Raw genomic sequence first — 24,458 nt, 5'->3', positions numbered from 1 at the left:
AACCAAACTCCATTGTGTATTTACCACCTGCTTCTTAGCAAACATGGGTCATTTCAAAACCCAAATGCATTTCATTAAATCCGGATTATTAAGACCCCTCTAAAGCAGGGTGTGGTCTGACCCTGGTTTCTACCCAGTCACTACCGCACTGCTGTCCTGGCTTGGACTCGCTCCTGCAAGTGCATGGCCTCAGAGAAGTATCTCATCCCCTCCCCTGAAATCCCCAGTTATATGATGTGTAAAGAATTGTTTTGTTATATTTATTTTTCAATCTGGGCATAATGGCACATACCTTCACTCCCAGCAGGTGGATCTCTGTGAGTTCCAGGACAGCCAGGGCTACAAGGAGAGATTCTGCCTCGAAAATATCTTTTTCTTGTTTTCCATGGGTATATAAAAAAGACAATAAACATTTTATTGGTAGGCAGGAAGAAAGGACAGTAGTACCTGACATGTGCTCTTTAAGGGCTTCAGTGGCTGATATTACTGGCTCAGAACTTCACCTCCTTTTCTCGGTTTATCCTGCTTACCTCATACCCAGCTACAAGCCCAGATGAATCTTCTCGGTGTTCTAGACTTGGTCATGTTAGCTCTTCCTTTGAACCCCAGCCTGTTCTCACTACAACATTGGTGAGCAGCCTGTTGTTGCACCAGAGGCTTGTCCCCACCCTTCCTGCAGAGAGCAAGCTTCTACCCACCAGCATAGTTGGACTTCTGTGAGTATCCTCTTGTGGGGTGCAGGTAGCTGAACTCTTATCGTATAGCTAGCTCTCTGAGCCTCTTCTTATAGAGATCCTGATCATCCAAGATGATTCCACTCTGCTGATCTAGTCACCTTCCAACAGCTCTGCTCCTTGAACCAGCATAGTGGGGCATCGGATCAATTTTGGGGATAGTGGGGATTTAGCAGATCAATTTTGAAGAGACAACATCATCTTGTACCTGGGATGTGAACTAGGATTAGAATTGAAGTTCAGTTTTGCATTCATTGACTCAGTGGTAATTCTGGTTCATCCACATAGATGAATCTAGAAAGCTCAGGATCTGTGAGACTCAAAATGAAGGGAATGAGCATCACTGATGCTCGAGATGAAATACCCTCTGGGAGTCCATTTTCAAGCAAGAGAGGAAGTGGAACCCAGAGAAATGCCCCCGAGACTCAATTATAAAGGCAGTTGTTAGCCTGCCCCCGAAAGACTTCATCACCAGTAGAGTGGTTATTGCTTTGTGTTTGGTTGTTCTCTAGCTGGTTTCAAAAGTCTTTTGTCTTTAGTTTACCAAGCTGCTTATTTAAGGGCTGGAGAAATGGCTCAGTGGTTATGAGCACTGGCTGCTCTTGCAGAGGACCCAGGTTTGGTTCCCAGCACCCAAATAAGGCAGCTCACAACTGTCTGTAACTTCAGTTCTAGGTCATCCAGTGCACTCTTCTGAATTACTCAGACATCTGTGTGCATATAAGTTCATACAGGCGCGCGCGCACACACACACACACATACATACACACACATATACATACATACACACACAAAATCATAAATCAATAAATCTCCAAAACTATTTGTTTACAGTGCTCCTTGGAACAGACAGGCTGGTATTTCTTTATTTGAACTTTTCTGAGCCCTGTATTTGTATGTCAATATCTTTTATCCCATCTGGGAAGATTTTTAGCTATTATTTCTTTCTCTCTCTGTGTGTGTGTGTTTACCATATGTTCTTCTTACTCTATTTTTATTGAAAATAGTTATTTTACAATGTATTCTGATCATGGTTTCTCCTGCCTTGTCTCCTCCAGAGTCTCTCCAATTCCATGCCTTCTTTCTCTCTCTCCTAAGAGAACATGTAGATGTGAAAGACAAACAACCAAGGATAAAACAAAAGGAACTAACAACAACAAACAGAAACTAAGAAAGTGTAAGAAATGCAGCCAAAAAGAAACCTTCAAAATGAAAACCATAATATACAAAGAGCCAGCAAGGTTAAAAAAATAAAAAGCCCGAACATATTTATATTTGGGGGTAAGGGTTACCTCGCTTAGGATGATTCTTTTTTCTAGTTCTATTAATTTACCTGAGAATTTCATTTTTTTTAAAAAAAAAAGCAGAGTGATATTTCATTGTGTAAATGTACTACATTTTCCTATCTATTCACCCATTGACAGATATTGAGGTTATTTCTAATTTCTGGCTGTTCTGAATAGAGCAACACTGAACGTGGATGTGCAAGTGTCTCTGTGGTAGGATGGAGAGTTCTTTGGGTAGATGCCCAAGAGTCGTATATCTGGGTAGATCTATTCCCAGCCTCCCGAGGAACTGCCACAGTGATTTTTATGGCATTAGCTATTAGTGTTCGGCATCAGGCTGTTCATTCTCCTCTAGGACCACTCTGACCCAATGCCTGATAAAAGCAATTTGAGGGAGAAGAATTTGTTTCAACTTAAGAATTGGAGAAGAAATTCACTATGGAGGCGGAGAGACATGGCAGCAAGTATTTTGGGTCATAGTGTGCCCACAGTGAAGAAGCAGAGAGAAATAAATGCTCAGCTTGCCTTCCTCCTTTTAACTCAGAATTGGGGCCCCAAGCCATAGGATGACTGCATTTAGGGTGGTTCTTCCCACCTCAACAAATCCTACCTAGACAGGCCTGCACAGATGTGCTCAGAAATTTGTCTCCAAGGTGGTTCTAGATCCTGTCAAGTTGGCAGTCAATATCGCAAGTCCTATGCTAGGGGACTCTGGCCGCATTCTGGTAACCCAGTTAAGTTAAGACCACATGCTTTTGCTGGCCTTGACTGGCTGTTTCTTATGTTAGACCAGGTCTGCAGGCACCTGCAATGCCACTGAGACAGCCACTGAGCCGTCTCACCAGCCTTATGAATTGCATTTTATTAAACTTCCCTCCAAACAATAAGTTTTCAGTAAATTAACTTTTTGGGGGGGAGGGGGAACTATAAGGCTGTCTGGGGTGGTGCCTGAAGCCTCCTCTGCAGACCTTACCCCACACAGTTAGTGGCAATCTGTCCCACCATGGCCTGCAGACCTCACACTCTGCAGACTCCGGGAGTCACCTCCCTCATAGATTTTGGTATAAACCATACCTCCTGGAGCAGTGTGCACTCCGGCTGTGGATGCTGCCCCGGAAAGAGTCTGGGCAACTAGAGAAGTTAAGAGTGGGCACTAATAATAGCCTGTGGTCTGTTTCTTCATTTGCCTTCTGCCTCTTGCCTCCTACCCCAGTGCTGGAAGAAGACACTCACCACCTCGCCAGAGTCTCTGCACCTCCCTAGAAGAAGAAGCCACCTGCTCTCCCAGAGTGCCCCAGTGGGACTGGACTGCAGAGGCTGGCTGGAGCCGATGCCTGATACCGGTGAGCTTTATGTCTTTCTTTTGTTATATCCCTGGGTGTGACGTCAAGGACAGGGTGAGTGCTATGTCTACTTGTCAGGGAAAAGCAGCCCAAAGGTGAGAGGGATTGACAGTTGTCCCACCCCTTCAACTATCAAGGACTTCCTGGTACCCAAAGAAGGGGCATGGTCAGCATTGGGCAGGTGCTATGCTTGAGTCCCCAGGCCTGGCTCTGAAAGGTCTCAGGTTTGATCTCAAGAGGGCGCTGATTTGCTCTTTGGAGTAAGATATGTATTTGAAGAATAATTAACATCAGGGAACAGCATGGTGGGGGCCGTGAAGAGAGCTCAAGCCTATGCAGCAGAGCGAGGGTCTCTTCTCACAGGCCTCAGAGGAAGCGGGTATTCTATGCCATGTGGTTGATGAGCGTCTGCAGTACGTGGTTGTAGAGAAAACACCCACATGGTTTGCTGTCTCAAATCTAGCCAGCGGTGCCTCCCTTCCTTGAGTTTTACCTTGGCGGCCTCTTAATTCCTTTCCCCAAACTAAACAGCATCATATTATATATTCATTCACAAAAGGGCTGAATCATGCAGAGGGGCAGAGTGCCCTGAATGAGCCAGGCGTGACCTCTTCCAGCACAGGTGCCGTTTTCCTTAGCCATATCTGGAGGCAGGGGCTGGGTGCTGAGAGATGCTCCCAGGTCCCTGACAGACCGATTTAGAGACTGTATTCCTAAGCAGGTGTGTGTTATGTATGCACAATCAGGAACACTCAACTAGCTGCCAGGGAGGCAGGTTTGTAAGATGGGTCAACCAGGGCAAAGCCCTAAACAGAATTAAAAAAAAAAAAACTCAAAACCAAAAATACACATTCCCTTTTGCCAGGTGTGGCAGGGGCGGGGGGCACCCAGGCTGCTAGTCAAGACCATTAAGGGTGAAGGGTGGTCCAACCTAAAAGTAGCATTTGCCTACAGGAACGCACAGCTGCCTCAACAGGCCTGGGCCTTGAGCTCACAATCCAATGTGTGCATGCTGGGCCCTGGGCCCTGGCAAGGCTTGGGCTTTCTGTCAGCAAAGGGGCCTGCTGAGACTGCGGACACAAACTATCGACAAATGAAGTTACAAGAAAGCATCTGCTATCTGCTGAAATAATGGCTTTCAAGGAAAAGCTATTTTCTCCTATGGTCCCTCTGTGAAGTGATGGAATCACTTAAACTGGGAGGGGGGTATGGAGACGGGCAGTTAATAAAGTACTCAAGTGCAGACCTGAGTTTGATCCCCAGAACCCAGATGAAAAACCTGATGTGGTTGCACACACATGTAATCCCTACACTGGGGAAGCAGAAACAGTGGGGCTCACTGGCCAGCAGCCTAGCCTGCCTAGTGAGCCCTAAGCCAATGAAAAAAGTAAACCTGTCCAGATGCATTTGTAAATCAACTGAAAAGCCACAAACAGGAGAAAATCCTTAAGCTCCAGGAGGGCACCAGAACACATCTAAGAAAGTGAGAGACGAGACTTACAGGTCCTGTGAGGGCAGAGGACAGATAAGACCAGGGAAAAGGGAAAGGAGATGAAGCAAATTCTCCCACCAGAACCGAGTAGGGAAAAGATCAAAAGAAGTTAAATGTGAGTGGTTTGGAAGGCAGAAAAGCAAGAACTGGAGCAGCAATAATTGAGGGAAGAAAAGGAAGCTTAGCTAAGCTAAATCCTGAGATCCAAGGCTCTCCACATCAACTGCAAGACAAGGTGGCTGGAACTATCACCCCTTTGTGACAACCGAGATAGAGAGAATGGGGGGGGTGTATCTCTAGATTCTCATCCAACAGAAAGTGTAGCCAGCTCTAGCTGTGGTTACAAAGCAATTGCCATTGCTATCATCTTCATTATGATGATTATTTTTTAATTAATTGATTTATGTGTTGTCCTCGTGTATGTCTGTGCACCATGTGTGTGCCCAGTGTACTGGAGGCCAGAAGAAGACTGTTGGATCCTGAGTCTAAAGATAGTTGTGAGCTGCCCTGTGAGTGCTGGGAACCAAACTCTGGGTTCTTTGGAAGAGCATCTACTGCTCTTAACCGCTGAGCCATCTCTCCAACCTCGACACTTATTATTTTAGTACATGCTCAAGGTAGGGACCCCACCCACATCAGAGCGGCTTTATTTTAATTCTGCACAAATTTATCAGCCAATGATTTCAAACAATGCTCTGAAATACCTGTCAATTGTGAAGGTTTCAGGTTATAAGAAGGGGATGAGCTCAAGGGTCAGGGCCAGCTTTGACGATAGATCATTTGACAAGAAAGGCTGCTCTTTCTCAAAAGCTGTCTCTCCCAAATCTTCATGCACATGTGTGCATGTGCTGTGCACATCTAATGCACGTAGATGTGGGTATGAAAGCGCATCCAGGTGGACATCAACCTTGAGTATTGTTTCCTGTCTGCTGTCCACCTTGTATTTAAAGACTGATATGCTCACTGGGAACTGGAACTCACCGCTGAAGTAAGGCTGGCTGGTCAGTAAGCCCCAGGGGTCTGCCTGTCACTGCCTCCCTCGTTCTGAGACTTCAAACACATGCCAGATGCCCAGCTTTCACTATGGGCTGGGGGTTGAACTCAGGTCCTCTAGTTTGCACAATGAGAACTTTCTTGACTGCTACCTCAATGGCCTTAGTAGGTGAAATTCCGCCATTTGCTTATCCTTCTCCACCACTGGATTCTTGGCCAGTAGCAATACAACAACAATAACAAAAAATGAGTAGGAGTATCTAGACTCATATCTGACACAGTGGGCATCAAACTGAAAGTAGTCAGAAGGAACACAGTCATCATCACATATGATGAGAGGATCAATTGATCCATCACGATGATATAACAATTGTTAAGTATGCATACACACAGCACATTGGTGCAGTCAGTATTATAAATCAAATGCCATTACACACAAATGTCTAAAATATATCCAGATACAATCTCCATAGGTAATCAATATCCACCTCTCACCAATCAATGAACCATCCAGACAAAAGGGTCAGCTAAGAACCTTCAGAATAACTCTGCGCCACAGGTCACATGACTTAGAAGACACCCATAGCATGTTCCCTCCCACCATCTGCAGTGTGCACATTCTTCTCAGCAGCCAGTGGAATTTTCTTGCGGGTTAGACTCCTTATTGAGTCTCCTTGTAAATTCATTGTACTTAACCTGATGTGGTTCTGCTAACCCTGTTTCTGTTTGACCATCGGTGCGGCACAATGTTGTCTTCTGTTAACTATGGCTTCCTTTGGCTCTGTGGACAGACTTACAATGGCTGCATGGTTTTTGTTGTTGGTGGTGGTGGTGGTGGAGGTTTTGGCTTTTGTTTTTCCTGACAAACGCTATGTGAGCACTCTGACATGAAGTGTCAGTGGTCCGGGTGCTTCATCCTCAGTAGGGCCACATGTTCCTGTTCCTTCACGTGTTTCATTTTTGTTGTTGTTGTTGGAAACGGAGTATTTTAAGAAGTGTATTGTATCAATGCTGAGCACTGCTCTCTGACTAGACCTGATATTGTCATTTCCTTGCTCAATAACTAGGCAGTTGTTTTAGGGACCTTTCTTTCACTTTGCACAGCACGAAGCCGCTCAGGCTCAGCAGGTGCCATGCTCATGTGCCCAGTTACCAGATGACAGTGGCTTTGCTGGGGCTTTCTCCTCCCTCTTCTCAGACTTGACCAAATTATTAAACTGTGCTAAGTGGCAGCTGGCTGCTCTATTATTTTTAGTATTGTTCCTGAAAGACAAATATCATTTAAGTAATCCAATCAAACTCTGGTTTGTTTGTAAGAATGTGTTCTCAGATTAGGATTTGGCGTTTGACTCTAGGTGGAACATTTTAGCTGTCTTTTATCTAATTCCCTCTAGTCGGGTTAGTTTAGGCCGACTCATTGCATCCTTGAATCCCCTCCCCCGACCCGTTCCCTTCACGAAACCTCTACTGTTCTTGAAGGCACCTTTAAGCTTATACTTCTCCATGCTCTGTTACAAATGTGATCAGTCCCTATGGGAAGAAGCATGGAGCTGTTATGTAGCCAGCTTTTCCCCCGCAGGCAGAAAAATCTTGGAGCCAGAAATGCCACAGACTCCACCTCCCTTACTGAATTGTCAACTGATATTCTTGAATTTGTTTTCTTTATTTCTATTACCGCTCCAGAGGCTGTAAAGGCGTTTATAAGTTACTCTCGCTTGCTACCCTGAAATTGGCTCAAGTCTCCTGTCCTTACAGCCTGTCAGTGAGGGGCTCAGAGGAGATAAACTGGACGGCAACGCTTGTCACATCTTGTCTAAGTCCATGCCTTCAACTTCTTGTCATAGCCCAGCAGTTGTGTTTTGTGCTGCACACAGTAGGTTCACAGGAACACTTGCCTGTGGTGGCAATGGTATTCCAGTGTCTGGGAATCCTCCAAGGGAAAAAGAAGAGGAATAATAGCTACACAATGGTCCAAGTAAGGGTGGGAAGCCTTAGGCCAATTCTGTCGCTCCCTGGGAACATGACCTTTGCTTATTCCCCACTCCTCCCTGGGAACATGACCTTTGCTTATTCCCCATTTCATTTAAATTTAATTGTAACACATGGATAATAATAGTACACATTAGGTAATATTGTGTGGACATTCCATGGAACATGCCTAATGTATGTTTATTAAGTGCCAGACAATATTTCAGGTGTTGCACATAAGATCGGTTACTTTTTTATTCTGTAACAAAATGCCTGGTGAGGAACAGCTCAAGGAAGGCTTGTTTAGATCATGGTTCAAGGGTGCAGTCCATCACGGTGGGGAAGGCATGGCGGCCGGAGTGTGAGGCAGCTGGGCACAGTGCATTCCGTCAGGAAATGGAAAGCAATGATGGCTGGCGCTCAGGCTGTATTCTCCTCTTTATTCGGTCCAGGACTCTATCATGGAATGGTGTCATCAACGTTTAGAGTGTTGCCCACCTCTATTAACCTAATGTACAGAACCCTCTCAGACATGTCCAGAGTCTGGTTTCCATGGTGATTTTCATCAAGCTGACAATCATCATGAACGATCACACATCATCCCAGTTAGTTCCACAGCTAACCTGTGAGATCGCTTAGCAGTTAACAGCACGGGCTGCTCTTCCGGAGGTCCCGAGTTCAATTTCCACCAACCACATGGTGACTCACAACCATTGGTTATGAGATTTAGCTCCCTGTTCTGGCCTGCAGGCATACATGCAGGCAGAACACTGTATACCTAATAAATAAATCTAAAAATAGAGAAGGTAAAAGAAAACATCTCTGTTGTCCAGAAAGTTCAACCATCTACCCAAGGTTAAGGTTAAGGTTGGGGTAGATCTAGACTGAAGTCAAGATTGCTTCTTTCTGACCAGCGCTGTTATGGAAACCACCGACACATGGGGTTAATTTGAGAGAGATCAGACAGAAATGATCTTTAGGCTTGGACTGGTTCTGGCCTCTTCTGTTTCCACATGGAGCCTCCGACTCGTCACCCCTCCCCTCATCAAGCCGCATTAAACCCTTCTGTGCTGCGCATTCTGAGACATGACGTCACTGTTAATTCAGACACATATACACATGAATGTATTCACATGCAGGAATAAACACACACTATGCACATGCTTCATTGAAAAATTTGTAGACCTACTATGTGATAGCAAGGAACTTCCCCATTCACCTTCATACTGTCAGAAATGAAGCCTAAAAGCTTGACTGATGTCAAAGGGTTCATCAGACTTTAAGTAATTACCTACCATGGAAACCGAAGCGGGACAGGGTTTATTTTTACTTAGTTTCAGAGACTTCAATCCTTGGCTGCTCAAATTCTGGGTGGGAGACAGAACATCACGGTGGCACAAGCATGTGAAGGATGACACCAGTGGACATGAAGCAGGAAAGGACCGGAGGCTTCCTAGCATTCAAAGGCACCTCACAGTGACCTACATCCCTCTGACAAGGCTGTGCCTCCTAAAGGCCCCATAACCTCCCAGACTGTACCACCAGATGGGGCATTCTTCAGACCATAACAGCGGGCTTGTGGAATCTCCCCACAGTGGGGCAGCAGCAACCTATGCTCCCTTAGACGCTGGAATAGGAAGCCCTGATATAAACGGCCATCATGGCTATGGTCTTGGAAATGAACAGCTTCTTGCCCATGCAGGAGCTTTCACCTCCAGGGCCATCCATCCTTCTCCATAGCACAGCAGAGACTGAAATCCACTAAAGTCTCGGGGAGACCTGAAATGGCACTGGACTCGCTGTAGGCATGTGGAGTTCGCTAGCTTATACAAGCTAGACTGCTCAAGCTGTAGGCATGTGGAGTTCACTAGCTTATACAAGCTGCTGCCACCCAGCATGCAACCCTGCACCATACAGAGTACACTTCAGTCTCCTCCAAGCCTTAGCTCAAAACAGAAAAAAAAGTCTTCTGCCTACCTGGCCTTTTGCTCAACTCCAGGCCCCATTCATCCCTCCATAGCTGCCCACGGGACATGGAGCCTGTGGCTAGTGTTCTACACACTCTGGGAACACTACCAGGCAAAGTGGCATAGCCTCACATCAGAAAAGGGATAAACAGGAGATGGCGATCCAGTGGGAGCAAGTTCTGAAAAGGGATAATTCTCATCTAGCTGAGGAAGGATGTGTACCAACATGTGAAAGCCAAAGGGGAACCAGTACCATAGACTGCAGAGAGAAGCGCGACTCGGGTCCAGTTTGTGCAAAAAGAACGAGCAAGGTAGCTACTGTGGCTGGAGCAGAGAAAGTAAGGGACAGGGTGGTGGGGATGAGGCAGGGTGGTACAGAAGTCAGTACAGCCATAGCCGTAAGCCTTAGGGCTCATCTGGGGTGTATAAAGAAGCATTGGAAGAAACCGGTGTGGGAGAATGACCTGATGTGGTTTAGATTCTCAAGCTCCCCCTGGAAGCTCTGTGGTCAGCTTGAAACTGCCTTCCAGATACAGCAGAGTAATGGACAAACAACCAACCTTCATCTTGGAGGAAGAGCTGAAAGCCTTGTGCACAGACGGCAATATGGAGAGAGTGTGACTCATGCTGACAGAGGGTCCTTGTATATTTCTCCAGAGGACAACCTAGGAGAACACAGATGGTGACCCTCCATGCAGACAAACTGGGGAAGCAGGATAAGGGAGCAACTGCTCTTCCCAAGGTCAAAGAAAGAAAGGAGGCAGTGTCCTGAAGTAGGGGAGCTGGGTATAAAGGGACCAGAAAATGCACACGCTCTCCCTACATCCCCCAAACTAGCAAAAATAGACCAGGGACGGTGGCTAAGACACCCTCAAATGTCCATCAAGTGAAATCCAACACCAATATCCTTCAGAGATGGTAACTGACTTAGAACCCTGGAGGCCATCACCAAGCGTCCAGGGCATAGGAACTGGGATCTACGAACATACAAGGTTCCTGGTGGTGTGGCGCAAAGAACACATGTCAGGAATGGGGGTGGCCGCAAGAAAGAAGGACAAGAACCTGCTCTTCTGCCTTGCCCGGTGTCGTCCTTGCCTGAAATGTCTGTAGAATTTTAGAGTGGATCTAGTTCCCTAGAACAAAGAATGCTATTGCTGAGAGAGGGTGAGAGGAGAGAAAGGAAGAGGGGGTCAGTAGCTATGATCAACCTCTATCAGGACTTGCCCTCACACTTCTCAACTTCCAGGGGACACTAAGGTGGTTCCCGCCATCTTGCCTCTGATTTCATAATTAGTCGTCTCTCTGAAGGCTGCTCATCCTCCAGGCATACTCCAAGAACCCGCACAAGGCCCCCAGAGTGTCTGAGAAAATGCATCTGACTTCCTTCTTGGAAAGGACAAGTAACCCCGGGCTCCTTGTCACCTGCCATCGTCATCTCCAGTTTTGTCTGTCACTGGACTTTGCTCCAGCGATGTCAAACTGTTTGACATGAATTGTGACACTGTTTGGAAGGGTGGGTTAGTGTCCCCACTGCTGTCAGGAGGGTCGCGGTCACCGCTCACCTGTGTACTAGGGCGCACCTAGCGGGCGCGTCCCCTAGCCAGTGTGCGCTGCTGTGGGGCCCCTTGACGACACCTCGCAGGAACCGTTCTAGCCTTGGTGAAGCGAGCCGCCCTTGCGCTCGCCCACACCGCAGTAGGGCGCCGCCTCCTCCCCGACGCCAGCGCGCCGATGCTGGTGGCCGTGTTGAGGACCCAGGGCGGCCCGGGGCCCGCGTCCGCGTCCCAGGTCTGCGTGCGCGCGGGCGAGAGCGCGCCGCCCGGCCGGCGACCCACAGCGGGGCCCGCGCGCTCTGCGCCCTGCCGGGTGGCTGCCCGGCAGCCTGCACACGGGGTCCTGCGCCCGCGCCGGGGTCGGGCCGGGAGCCTTCTCGCCGGAACCCCACGATGTCGGGTGGCCCGGAGCCACGGCCGTGCGGCGAGGATGCTGCCCGGGACCCCGCCGGCCTGTGGCTGGAGCTCGGGCCCGCCTGCCCTGGGGCGCCGCGTTGTCCTAGCGAATCGAGCGGTCCTACCAGTGGGGACCTGGGCACCAGCAGCGGCAGCAGCAGCACCGGGCTCTCCCCTGGTTCGGACTCGGACAGCAGCGGTGTGGTGTGCGGCGGCCGCGCTGGGGGCATGCGCGGCGCCCCGTCGCGCTCCCGGAGCCTGGAGAGCCTGCGCTCGGCCTCCGCGGGTAAGGGCGCCGCCTGCTCTCCCGCACCCTCTGGCCTCGCAGCCTCCCCTCGCCCTTCTCAGCTTTCCCCTTCCATCTCCTGACCCCCACCTTCCCACGGCTTTGCCCCTTTGCCGCCTTTTGCTTATGGCTGCCCGACCACCTGTCCCTTCTCTGACCAGCTTCTAGCAGGGTGTTCCTTGTTTGGCACGTCCCTGCTGCAGCTGCCAAGAGGGATGCGTAAAGTGAGGCTGGAAGTTGGTTCGTCTAGACCCCGTTTTGTACAGCAAGTGTCTGACTCTCTGCAGCCTCTTGCCCCTTTTCCGTGTGGCCAGCCACCCGCCGGGGAGTGTGTGGGTCCCAGTCTCAGATGGAGCCGCCCAGTCAGGTGCACCCTGGGCGCTCTGGAACAAGAGTGAAGTTTCTCCAGATGGGATTCTCTGGCGTCCCCCTGTCCTGTGTGCCCCCTAGTGCTCGCGGTGTACCCGAAGGGCAGAATTCTGGGAACCAACAGGAAAGAAGAGTTTGGACCTCAGTGAGGAGTGAGAAAGTCCAGAGCAACTTCATGGATGATGATCATCTGTCTTAGGTTAATTGTCAGTTTCCTTACCTTTCAGCGTCTGAGCACTCAACAGTGAGCGCTGTGGAGGAAGACAGTTGCTCTTGAGAAATCAGGGAGGTAGCGTGCCCGTTATTCCTTGTGCGGCGGCGGTGGCACTCTGCCTGAGAACGCTGCTGGCCCCACCCAGGTGTAGGCATGAGACTGAAGTGTGCATCGAAACCAGAGGGGAGCAGCCTGTGCAGGCAGCAGGGCCCCCTTCTCCCACCCCCACCCCACCTCCAGGACAGCAAGGGCTGTGTTGAGTAGAATCAAAGTTGCTCTCGCAGAGTGGTTAGACTGTGAGGGAGGGACGCGAACCTCTTTCTGTAGGTTCTGTAGCTAGTCGAGGGAAGGAAGGATGTGCAGACCTTTGTTTTTTAGTACTCCACGACTCCCATCTGTGCGCTCCCGAAACAGACACATGACGTTCAGCAAAGTCTGAGAGCCCAACTGTTGGCGTGTTCCGCTACAAGTTTCACACTTTCCACCGTGGTGACTTCCTCAGAAGTTCTCTGTCCTCTTGAGCTTAAATAGAACCCATTTTGAGAGTGCCAAGGTAGATAATACCCTAAGAGAGATTTTAAACAGTTTGGCAAACAGCCCTTTCCCTATCTTTATCCCAAAGCATACCGTGTCTTTTGGAGTTGGAAGGTATAACCTCCTCCGGCTTCAAGAACAGCAAACCCAAACCAGAGTCTCTTTTTTGATGACCCAATGACTCGGGCTCCCTGAGACCCCTTCCTTCCCTTTTCTGTCTCAGGCATATGTATACCAGTAAGGCAGAATGGGGTGACGGAGACGGTAGGGTGTGTTAGGCATCCTCATATCCGAGGAGCCCCAAGTCCAGTCAAGAGCACTGATACAAGATGAAGAGTCTCAGACACAGTGATGCCATCTCCCTGAAGGTCAGGAAAGGGGCATGAGGTAAACCATGACTCAGGGCTGCTTCTTGAGGGGTTCCGAGCTGTCCTGTAATATGTGACAACAGCGTAAAAAGCCCCCCTGTGCTTTAGGGTTGTTTGAGACTCCCAAGCAAGTGCCAGATGCCCTCCGTGGCACAGGATCAGTGAGGTGCCTGGAAAGGTGTTGCTAGATGTATAGAGAAGGCAGCATCCAGAGGCACTGGGGAAGGAGGTTCGAGTCACTTTCACATCCTTCCTGCCCCTCTTCCTTCTTCCACTCCCTATTCCTTGCTGTGGTGGTAAAACCTCGCCTGACCTGGAATGGGTGCTAAAATTAGAAGGTCCTTCTATGTACGCTGTGGATTTGTGTGTAACATCGACACCAGCAAGGTTTCTCATCTAGATTCCTAGGCAGAACTTCCCCCGGGTCCCGGAGACAGTCACAGAACTCAGTGAATTAATTCTCTTCCCGCCTACGGTGTGCCGCTACCTATGTGCCACCCTTGGGAAGAACTGAGGAAACATGCCCTTCAGTCATTCTCTGTAGGTTTTCATTTCAGATGAAGAGATCTGCTTGGGAGGAAGGCTGCTAGGGAGGAGCCCTTGATGGGAGTTGGAGAGAGGAATTAGCCTGATGCAAGCCCTGCACAGGGTCAGAGAATGGCAGGGACTTGCCGTCTGAGCTGTTTCGGGTCTGGATTGATGGGACGGGATGGGTCTCCACTGGGTGTGGCGCAGGCTCAGTAGGCACATTGGAATAGTGGTTTTGGCAGCTCACACATTCTCCATGGTTGTGAATTCAGCAATTACAACAAAATAGAACTTAAAATCACAGTCTGTGTTTACGTCTCAAGTGAGGAGAAGAAATACAGTATCGGGATGGAGGAGACAGGCAAAAAAGATAGAGCCATTAGCCTGTATGTGTGTGTGTGTGTGTGTGAGTGTGTGAGAGAGATGACTTGGATTAGGGTTATTTATAGGATCATGGGTACAGGGTTATGGGCCCCTTACCAGTGACTACAGCTCTAAAAAAAAAAAAAAGTCTGACTTCCACCGTCAATCACTAGCTGCTCATGACTCCTCCCCTTTGGGTTTTTTTTTCCATTGGGTGCAGGGCAACATCACAGTTTACCTTGAGCAAGACCTGGTTGTTGGTGATTTCAAACTAAGCAGAGGAATTCACTTTGCCCCCTACTATAGTTAACATTGACCTAGCCTGGTTCCTTCAGTATGACTCTCATTTGGTCACCGGGGTTCTGTAGAATCAAGCATAGAGAAAAATAATAAATGGATTATAAATTATTTTAAGATTAAAATCAAATGCCTGAGGCTGTGTTAATAACTGTCTGTGTCGCTGTGACAACATACTGGTTAGAAGCAACCTAAAATGTATTTGGACTCGTGGTGACAGATGTCCTGGTAGGAAAGTTCATGGCAGTGAAGTGTGTCCAAAGCCTCCTCTCATCACAACCGACCAGGAAGCAAGCCAGCAGGCTGCATACAGTGGCTGGATATACAGTGGCTTTGTATAATCCAGAATAGCTCTATAAGTCACTGACTGAGTGTCCAAAACATGAGCCTTCACAGGACATTTCACTTTCAAACTGCCACAAACCTTTCCAACTCTGTGAAGCCCCATGACTGAGATCAGAAGTGTCCATTTGAGGTAGGCACTTCCACGGAGTTGGTGTTTGTTGCATGTTGTTTTCTATTTGGTTGTATGATCAGTGCCTGCCTACTAATTGAACATATTATCTTTTAAGAAAGACAATCACCAGCAAGGAATTCTTAGCAGATCCTTAGATTAATTATGAGGACTTGGGTGTTGCTCGGTGGTAGAGTGTTTACCTGACATTCATGAAGGTCTGGGGTTGATCCCCAGTACCATGAGTGTGGTGACCTGGTCAACCTGGGTTATGTAAGGTTCTGTCTCAACGAGAAAGAATACCTACCACACACAATTATATTATCGCTAAGTGGTTTAGCAATAATATAATCATTCCCAGAAAGACCTGTACGAATAGTACTAGGGTCTGTACTAGTGAGTGCAGATAGAGTTAGTGATGAAAACAGGAACTTTAGAGTCTTCTTGTTTTTAAAACTAAGTGTTGGGTGTAGACATTTTACACCGAAACATCCCCGATCTTCCTATGGAGAGTCCCTGAGAAACATCTGAGAAAGGAGTGTAGATTAGAGGGTGGATTTTCCACCACCCTTTCTGTCTTCCTCCTCTCATCCCTCCTATGCCACCCCTAGCCCAGTGGGAGCTTCCAGAGCTCTCAGCTGTCTCTTCACTGTTCCTGGGCCTTGGCTTTTTCATTCCTGTGCTGTATGTATCATCTGATAAGCATAGTTCTCATTCGGGGCTGGACAGATTGACCGGCTCACTTCCAGGGCTTTTGCCTGATCTAGATGGTGTGATTTTTTTTTTCTGCAGAGGGAACTCATGCTTCTTCCATATTCTTCTGAAAACTTCAGCTGCATGCCTGGCCCAGGTGGGTGTTAGACTGGCCCTTGCTTGCCGACACACCTGTGGTGGTGTTAGTGCCTACTCATGGCACACCATGGGCACTAGACATGGAAGAGCCATTTCTTGTCCTCAGCTGGCTATGGCAGTGCACATCTGTATCCTAGGACACTAGAGGTTGAGTCTTTAAGATTGAGAATCGGAGGGCAGCCTGACCTACATAGAGTCCACGTCAGAGAGAAAGAGAGCATCATTTTAGCATGGATTCCTTTTGCACCTGTTTTGTTTCAAATGAAATGTGTCCTCCACGGGCTTCTGAATGTAAACACTTGGTCCCCAGGCAGTGGTGCTGTTTGGATTGGTTGAGGAACTTGCAGGATGTGGAGCCTTGCAGAAGGAAGTATGTCCCTGGGGTGGGCTTTGAGAATGTATGGCCTTGTCTCCCTTCCCGCTTCCTTTCTCTGATTCCAGTGTGTGATTGAGATGCAATCTCTCAGCTTTCTGCTGCTGTGCCTTCCCGTAAGTCAAAGTAAACTCTTCCTTAAGGTGTCTTTGTTCACAGTATTCTGTCACAGAAACAGAAAAGTGACTGATACATTGAATTAATTAATTAATGGAATTTATGCCCTGACAGTGCTGAAGCATTCATGGGCAGCCCTTATATGGCGGTTCTGTTGAACTCGTCCATATTGGGTTTCATAGTCTAAGTTGATGAGGGCAACTGTGACCAGGTCTCTTCCTCAAAAGGGCACCAGATCCCATTACAGATGGTTGTGAGCCACCATGTGGTTGCTGGGAATTGAACTCGTGACCTTTGGAAGAGCAGGCAATGCTCTTAACCACTGAGCCATCTCTCCTACTGTTTTCAAAAGCCCTATGAGGTCCTCCAATTTGCTCTTGTTTAATATTATTTCAGTTATTCTGTATCTTTTTTAGTCTTTTCATGTATATTTTCAGTTAGCCTATGAAGTAGATTAGGAAAAACTGAAATCATAGCAATATGGAATCTTCCCATTTATAGGTAGGAAGCTAAGCTGAGAACTTTGCCCCACACACCAACTGCAGTACCTGTATACACCTCTGTGGATTCCATTTGTTTTGGATTTTGATATCTAAGTTCTGAGCAGTTAAACTTTATTTTAAAATACTACGTTTATTTCTTTACTTTGTGTACATGTACTTGCATGGGAGTCTTTCCTTCCAACGTGTGGATCCCATAGGTCAAACTCAGGTGATCAAGTTAGGTGGGAGACACCTTCATCAGCTGAGCCACCTCAAGGCCAGAATTCTTCATTTCTTGATGTTTCCACAAGACACTAAGCTTTCCCAGCCTGCTAGAAAGAGTGCCTTTCCTTTCTAGTGTGTAAAGCTGGGAACCTGGGAACCAGGAGCGAGGGGTACCCTTTCCTAAAGGCTGCAGCTGTGACGTACACCTGCCTGGGTGCTTTTACTAAACAGAGCGTCAGTCTCAAATCTGCTGTTTCAGCTTGGATTGTGTTTTCAGTGTCTTCAATAGATGTCTTCTTAACAAGGAGAACATGGCTGCTTTTAGACATTTTAGCATGTGTCACTCGTAGGTTGTCATGGGTTTCATGATGACGTTTTGTACACATGGACAGCGTCTTCAGCCATGTTCATCTTATCACCCCTCTTTGTTCAATCCATGCTTCCATTGCCCCTTCTTCCTAATTATTAGCCTTCCCTCTGCTGGCATGACTGTGTGTGTGTCTGTGTATGTGTGTGTGACTGTGTGTATGTGTGACTGTGTGTGTGTGTGACTGTGTGTGTGTGACTGTGTGTGTGTCTGTGTGTGTGTGTCTGTGTGACTGTGTGTGTGTGTGACTGTGTGTGTGTGTGACTGTGTGTGTGTGTGACTGTGTGTGTCTGTGTATGTGTGTGTGACTGTGTGTGTGTGTCTGTGTGTGTCTGTGTGACTGTGTGTGTGTGACTGTGTGTGTGTGACTGTGTGTGTGTGACTGTGTGTGTGACTGTGTGTGTGTCTGACTGTGTGTGTGTGTCTGTGTATGTGTGTGTCGGTGTATGTGTGTGAATGTGTGTGTGTGTGTGTGTGGTGTGGGAGAGAAGGAGAGAGCTGGTAAGTTTTTAAGGTTGCTTACAAGAGGGATAGTGAGCTATTCACAGAATATGGGCATTTTACCAGTGGCTACAGCACTGACGAAAATGTCTATTCTTCCCCTAGCTACCATTAACTATATACAGGTCCTTGGGGAGTTGGAGAACTCATGAGGGAGGACAGAATTTTTTGCTGAACCTATAATTATATTTTTATAAAAATAAGAATAGTCAAGAAGAGTTCTCAAATTCTGGGGTGGGTGTGGTAGAGAGGAAATATGTCACATATACAAATGTTGGTTTCGGTTGAAAAACAAGGTCTAAATGGTTGTGAGTTAAAGATAATTTATTTTTAAAATGAGCTCTTTATGTATTCAGACATAGTGCACTAAAATGTCAATAGTGTTCTAAATAAAAACCAGGGTCATCCATTCCCAGCTCATTGGTTTTCTTTGTGTGGATACACAGGGGTGGGGTGCATTGTGGGCATGTGTGTGCAGGCACACAACCCCCAGGCCAGAGGACTATTGCTGTCTTTCTTACTCCTTTGAGACAGGGTCTTTCACTGAATCTCGAGCTAGGAGAACCGAGCAAGCTCTATAATCCCCTTGATGCTGGCCCCACCTGGCACCATGCCTGTTTTGTTTTGTTTTGTTTTGTTTTTAATGTGAGTGCTGGGGAACTGAACTCAGGTCCATGTGCTTACACAGCAAATGCTCCTAGCACTCTGAGCTGGCTCCACCCTGTCATTTGCTTTTCTTCACTTCTTACTCAGCTCCACCCTGCTTGCAGCCATCAATTTCCCACTAGAGACTCTCCAGGTCCTGGTTTAGTTAGAAAACGGCACATGAAAGCACCTGGTAGGATCCTTTTCACGTAGCTCTGAGCCTGTCTTCTTGTGGAAGAATAAAAGCACTCAAGCTGGCAGCTGAAGCGCCAGAATGAGACAATGACAAGAAAGCCGTTTTATGAACTATGCGTGAAAGACGTCAGGTGACTGTAATGAACCTGTTAGTCATTGTCACAGCTTGAGAGAGGAAAGTCCCTCGTTAGTTCATGGGTTTGAACTCTTGATCTCCAAACCTTCTTGGGAAGGTTCTGGAACCTGTGGGATGTGGGACCTCGCTCGAGCAAGTCTGTCACTCTCACTGGTGGATGAGCTCTGAGGTCTGAGAGCCTTGCCCACTCCCTGCTCCCTCTCTCTGGTGCCTGTGTGTGATCAGCCAGCTTCCCAGCCCTGCTGCCATGCTTTCCCTGGATGCGGTAGTGATGAACGCTGTCTGGAACCGTGAGCCAAAACGAACCCTTTCTTCCCTCGTGTGCTTTGCTCAGAGTATTTTCTCAGAGCAACAGAAACACACCTAATACAATGATGGATTTCAAATGGAAGGTTCTGAGGAAAGCTAAACCACATCATGTCTTGAATATGCAAGCACATACGTGGTCAGAACACACCAGCACAGTGTGATAGGCAGCTGTAGACTTCACAAGGATGAGGTGAGGCTGAAAACTGTGTGTGACCACACTCTCTAGGGAATGATGGGAACTCTGGTCAACTACTGACTGGTGAAAAGCTAGGTTCAAGTTTAAAGAAGCCAAGCTGCGACCCAGTCCGTATTTTGCAGATGAGTTACGTGATGGTTGATGACATCATTCCTTTATTTGACGCCACACAGCAGCAGCACCAGGACTCTGGCAAGTGACATCATATCTCATGGACAGCTAGGACCACCTCTATGTCTCCAGGGAACACACTAGAGTGTATAGTTTCCAAAATATCGGTCGCTTTGCCCGTCCAGCTTCAGCCTAGGAAAAGCCAAACATCTCTTCCCAAGCCATCCTTCAAGAGTAGCACATCCCACAAATCTCAGTATGAGTTTCCTGTACAGCGTGGGAGAATAAAATACCTTCCAACTTTGCGTAGGTCTTCTGGGAAATCTCAAAGATTTTCTGCAGCCGTGCAGAAGTTGTCCTTTAGGACTTTGTCTTTATCAAAAGATGTCAAGTTTGAACACTGACATAGGGTCAGGAGTGACCAAGAATACTTGGCTTCCCTGTGTGTTGTGTGATTGTGTATGACAATAGGGAAACCCCTGCACATGCAGAAGCCAGAGAAAAGATGTCATGTGTCCTGTGTTATTCCCTTGAGAAAAGGGTTCCCTCACAGAACCAAGAACTAGGCTGACAGCCAACAAAACCATTGCTCCTCATCTCCGCTAACCCGGAGTACTGCTAAGATGGGCTCGGGCAGAGTTTTGTATGTGAGTGCCAAGGATTCCAAACCAGAGCTTCATGCTCGTTGGCAACCTCACTCACCATGACACCATCTTGCCTACCTATTTAACCAGCTTGACAATAAAATATTTTAAATAAACATGATTGTTAAGGATCTTGACTCTTTCCTAAGTCGGGAACTTCTAGGGTTATTTTTCTAATTGTTTTAATTATAAAGAGCATAACAAGATCAATATAAAGCCAAGAGATGATTCTGAATTTCTAGTGTTTGGGATTATTAAACAGAAAGTAACAGCGGTTTACCGCTGCTTATTAGGAACAGGAAAAATTCTGCTTTTAACAGAGCAAAAGTCAAATTTTTTCATTTTAAACTAATACAGTATTTAATAATAAATTTAACAATAAATACCAAGTATAATATTTATTAATATTTTGAAAATGCTACTTGAAAACTCATGAAGCTGGCAGTGTGATGGCACACACTGCAATCTCAGCTCTTAAGAAGGCTGAGCCAAGAAGACAATGGCAAGTTCAAGGCCAGTCTGGGCACTAGTGACATCCTGTCTAAATAAATACTCAGCAAGCTGTGGGCAGCTATGGGCATAACAAATTCCCTGTAGAGAGACCTATAACGTGCATCTGTCTATAGCCATCACAGTACAAATCAAAGTAAAACAAAGTCAAGACTTCATTAACCGACTTAATATACAGCCTGCCTGCAACACTCAGACAGTGGGAAGAGTGTGGGAAAAAATATGGTTAGCAATTAGCAGCTCAGGATTTTATCTTAGAAATGACCTTGGCAATGGTTCAAGTCTTCATTCGTTAGCACAGAGTTTTAATTTACCTGAAAATTGCAGAAATTATCTTCCTTTCTACCTTACTGTGGAAAGTTTGCCAGAATGATGGTGCAGTCTGATTAAACATAAATGTTCATTTTATAATCTTAAGCATGAATTATAGCTTATTCTATCAGAAAGCCCTTATAACTTTAAGAAGGACATGTGCATGTAGAGTAAAAATCTATATCTTCATCGCTAATAAACCAGAGAAGAGATGCTGGAGAGGTAACTGCATAAGCTTGAGGACTTGAGTTCAAGTCCCTACCACCCCATAAAAGACAGGTATAGTCTTTATGTATACCTGTAAGTCTAACACTGGGAGCAGAGAGAGTCGGGTGGATCCCTGTCTTAGGGTTTCTGACGCTACTATGAAACACCATGACCAAAGCAGCTTGGGGAGGGAAGGGTTTATTTGGCTTACACCTCCATATCACTATTCACTATTCGTCATGAAGTCAGGACAGGAACTCAAACAGGGCAGGAATCTGAAGGCAAAAACAATGGAGGGGTGTTGTAGACAGACAAACAGAAACAACTCAAACTGGATTCTTGGACTCCTCTGCATCTTTCAACTTGACAAGGACATGTCTGGGCACAACTCTTCTGTTCATATAGATCACCAGCCATTCAGGACCCAAAACCAAAAGAAACCCAACAATTGTCTGCTCAGTAGGCCTCAGGACCCAAGTCCAGAACACAGGACAGGATGGGCCCAGCCAGGAGCAAGGAGGCCCTCACCTGAGGGCTGCGGACAGGGGTCTGAAGGTGTTTGTTTGTGGCAGGGTCTCATGTGGAAATGCTGAACTTGTACCCATGATCCTTCTGCCTCTACCTCTCAAGTGCTTTTATTACAGGAATGTGGTCAGTCGGCAAGGGGTCATACCATTAAAGAAAACTTATTTTCCCTCTCCCATCTCCTGTCAAATGTCAGTCAGCTAAGGGGTTTTGTTGCCATATCCTCTCCATATTGGGAATTTTTTCCTCTCGATCTTAAGCAGGTCTTGTGCATGCTCCCACAATCTATGAAGTTTTATGTGCAACTGCTGTATTGTGTCCAGAAATCATTGCTTCCTTGAGCTCATCTACCAGCTCTGACTCTTCAACTCTTTCTCCCCCCTCTTCTTCAAAGAATCCTTGAAGGGGGAGAGGGGGAGGAGAGATGCGATACAGATGTCCCATTTGGGGCTGAACACTCCATAGTGTATACACATTCTACACACATGGACCAGATGTGGGTCTCTGTGTTCTTTTCCAGCTGCAAGAAGTTTCTCTGATGAGGGCTAAGAGATGTGCCGATCTATGGGTATAGCAGTAAATCATCAGGAGTCATTTTAATACTATGTCCGTTTGGCACATTAATAGTAGTAGATTCTCCCCCGGGTCTATGACCTGGCTAGCCTTGAGCTCTCGACCCTATTAGTGGTGCCAGGTGTGGGTTTCCTCTCATGGAGTGAGCCTTAAATCCAACCAGAAAGCGCTGTTACTCCTATAGCATTCATGTCATTATTACAGCGGTGGGTATCTCTAGCCAGGCTGGTCATTGTTACAGCTCATGCTTACATCTGGGTGAGACTGATGACAGCTTCTCTCCTCCCGTGGCATCATTGCCCCTTCTAGCACTATGAAAGCTAGTCAGTAGGATTGAAGCTTCCAGGTCAGTATCGGTACCCACTTGATTTTTCCATGTTTATGACTCTAGTCATATATGATATCTTCAGCTTTAGGGTCATATTGTCAGCTCTGGGAGATAATTGAGAGCAATGGGAATAGCCTATGGTGCTTGGGAGTCTATGGGACCCGTCTAAGTTACTGTTCTATTGCTGTAAAGAGACACCATGGGATGGAGGTGCTCACTGCGTCATGTAGTCAGGACCAACAAGCTGGGGGAGGACAGTGCCAAGCTTTGCTTGGTTGTGTTGACAGTATGCGATATGTGATTGTCACTGAGGGCTGACCTTAATCCCCCATCTTCCTCCTTTTTCTCCTTCCTCCTCTTCCTTTGCCTCTTTTTCCTCTTTCCCTTTTCCTCTCTTCTTTCTTCTTCCTTTTCCATTTTCCCTTTCCCCTTCTTCCTTTTCCTCTTCTCCACCCTCCTTTTCTGTCGCTTGTAGGCTGGCCTCAAACTTACTAGATAGCCAAGGATGAACTTGAACTTTTGATTCTCCTACCCACACCTCTTGAGTGCTGGTTTTACAGGTGGGTACTGCCACATCTAGTTTTATGGAGCACTGGGGATCAAATCCAAGGCTTTGTGTACGCTAAAACAATCAAGCCACCCACTGAGCCACATCCCTCAAGCCCTCATCCTCCCAGGTCAGTCAGGAGGAGTTGACTGTGTTCACCTGCTTTAAGTGGTTTGTGTTTCATAGCGCTCCATCAACTCCAAGCCTTGCTAGAGCAGGCTAATTCTCAGAGACAGCAAGTACCTATCACAGCAGATGCTTCCTGCAAATCCACCAGTTTACAACCTGTGCCCCAGCCCACGCCCTCTGTAGAGCTTGCTTGTGCTGAGCATGCGCTTCTCCCATGACTCCGTAGCGAAATCTCAGACTTTCCAGAGAAAGAGTCCTTATGGCTCAGAGCCCACTGACATGTTCAGATTAAACCATATTAACCGGCCTACCCCACCCTACTTTACCTTTCCAAGAATGGTTCTTCCTTGCATCATCCCACACTGGTCATCTGGCTTGCCAGGTGCTTTCTCATGTGGTCCTCAGCAGCATCCCTTGTCTCCTGTCTGAGGAGTGCCGAGTATGTCCTCCTTCATGACTAACCTATGTTCTTACAATTGGTGCTATGAGCAACCCTGAATGAGATCTGGATGTGGTGGTACAGAACTGTAATCTGAAAATGGCAAGTTCCAGACCAGCATGGTTTACAAAGTAAAAGCCTGTCTTAGAAATGGAGGTGGAGGGGCTGGAGAGACGGCTCAGTGGTTAAGAGCATTGCCTGCTCTTCCAAAGGTCCTGAGTTCAATTCCCAGCAACCACATGGTGGCTCACAACCATCTGTAATGAGATCTGGTGCCCTCTTCTTGCCTTCGGCATACACACAGATAGACTATTGTATACATAATAAATAAATATTAAAAAAAAAGAAAGAAATGGAGGTGGAGGGAGGGAGAGAGAACGAGAGAAAGAACGAGAGAGAGAGAGAGAGAGAGAGAGAGAGAGAGAGAGAGAGAGAGAGAAAGAAAGAAAGAAAGAAAAAAAGAAAAGAGGAAAATAGATCTTAGGGTCATTTAAAAGCATTAATTACCCTGCAAGTAATTGCTCTAGGGACCGTGGCTTCCTAACCTGGCCCTGGGCCTCTCTGCCTAGAGCAGTGACCCTGGCACGCCA

The 24,458-nt window shown here is 47.1% G+C and overlaps 1 protein-coding gene across 3 annotated transcripts in view; it reads left to right on the top strand.

Annotated features, from left to right (window-relative positions):
* The window catches only part of Arhgef4 (Rho guanine nucleotide exchange factor 4), a 143,144-nt gene that overhangs the window by 75,079 nt on the left and 43,607 nt on the right, over positions 1 to 24,458 (top strand). For 2 of the 3 annotated variants that reach the window (XM_075980487.1, XM_075980488.1), the window contains one exon: positions 3,234 to 3,363. In XM_075980487.1, the coding sequence (XP_075836602.1) occupies positions 3,234 to 3,363 (130 nt within the window). Of the gene's footprint in view, positions 1 to 3,233; positions 3,364 to 11,637; positions 12,019 to 24,458 lie in introns of those variants that run through there. The other variant, XM_075980489.1, reaches the window with a different exon arrangement.

This window comes from Microtus pennsylvanicus, chromosome 7, assembly GCF_037038515.1.
Source record: "Microtus pennsylvanicus isolate mMicPen1 chromosome 7, mMicPen1.hap1, whole genome shotgun sequence".
NCBI lineage: Eukaryota > Metazoa > Chordata > Mammalia > Rodentia > Cricetidae > Microtus > Microtus pennsylvanicus.
This window is presented reverse-complemented; position numbering and strand designations above follow the sequence as displayed.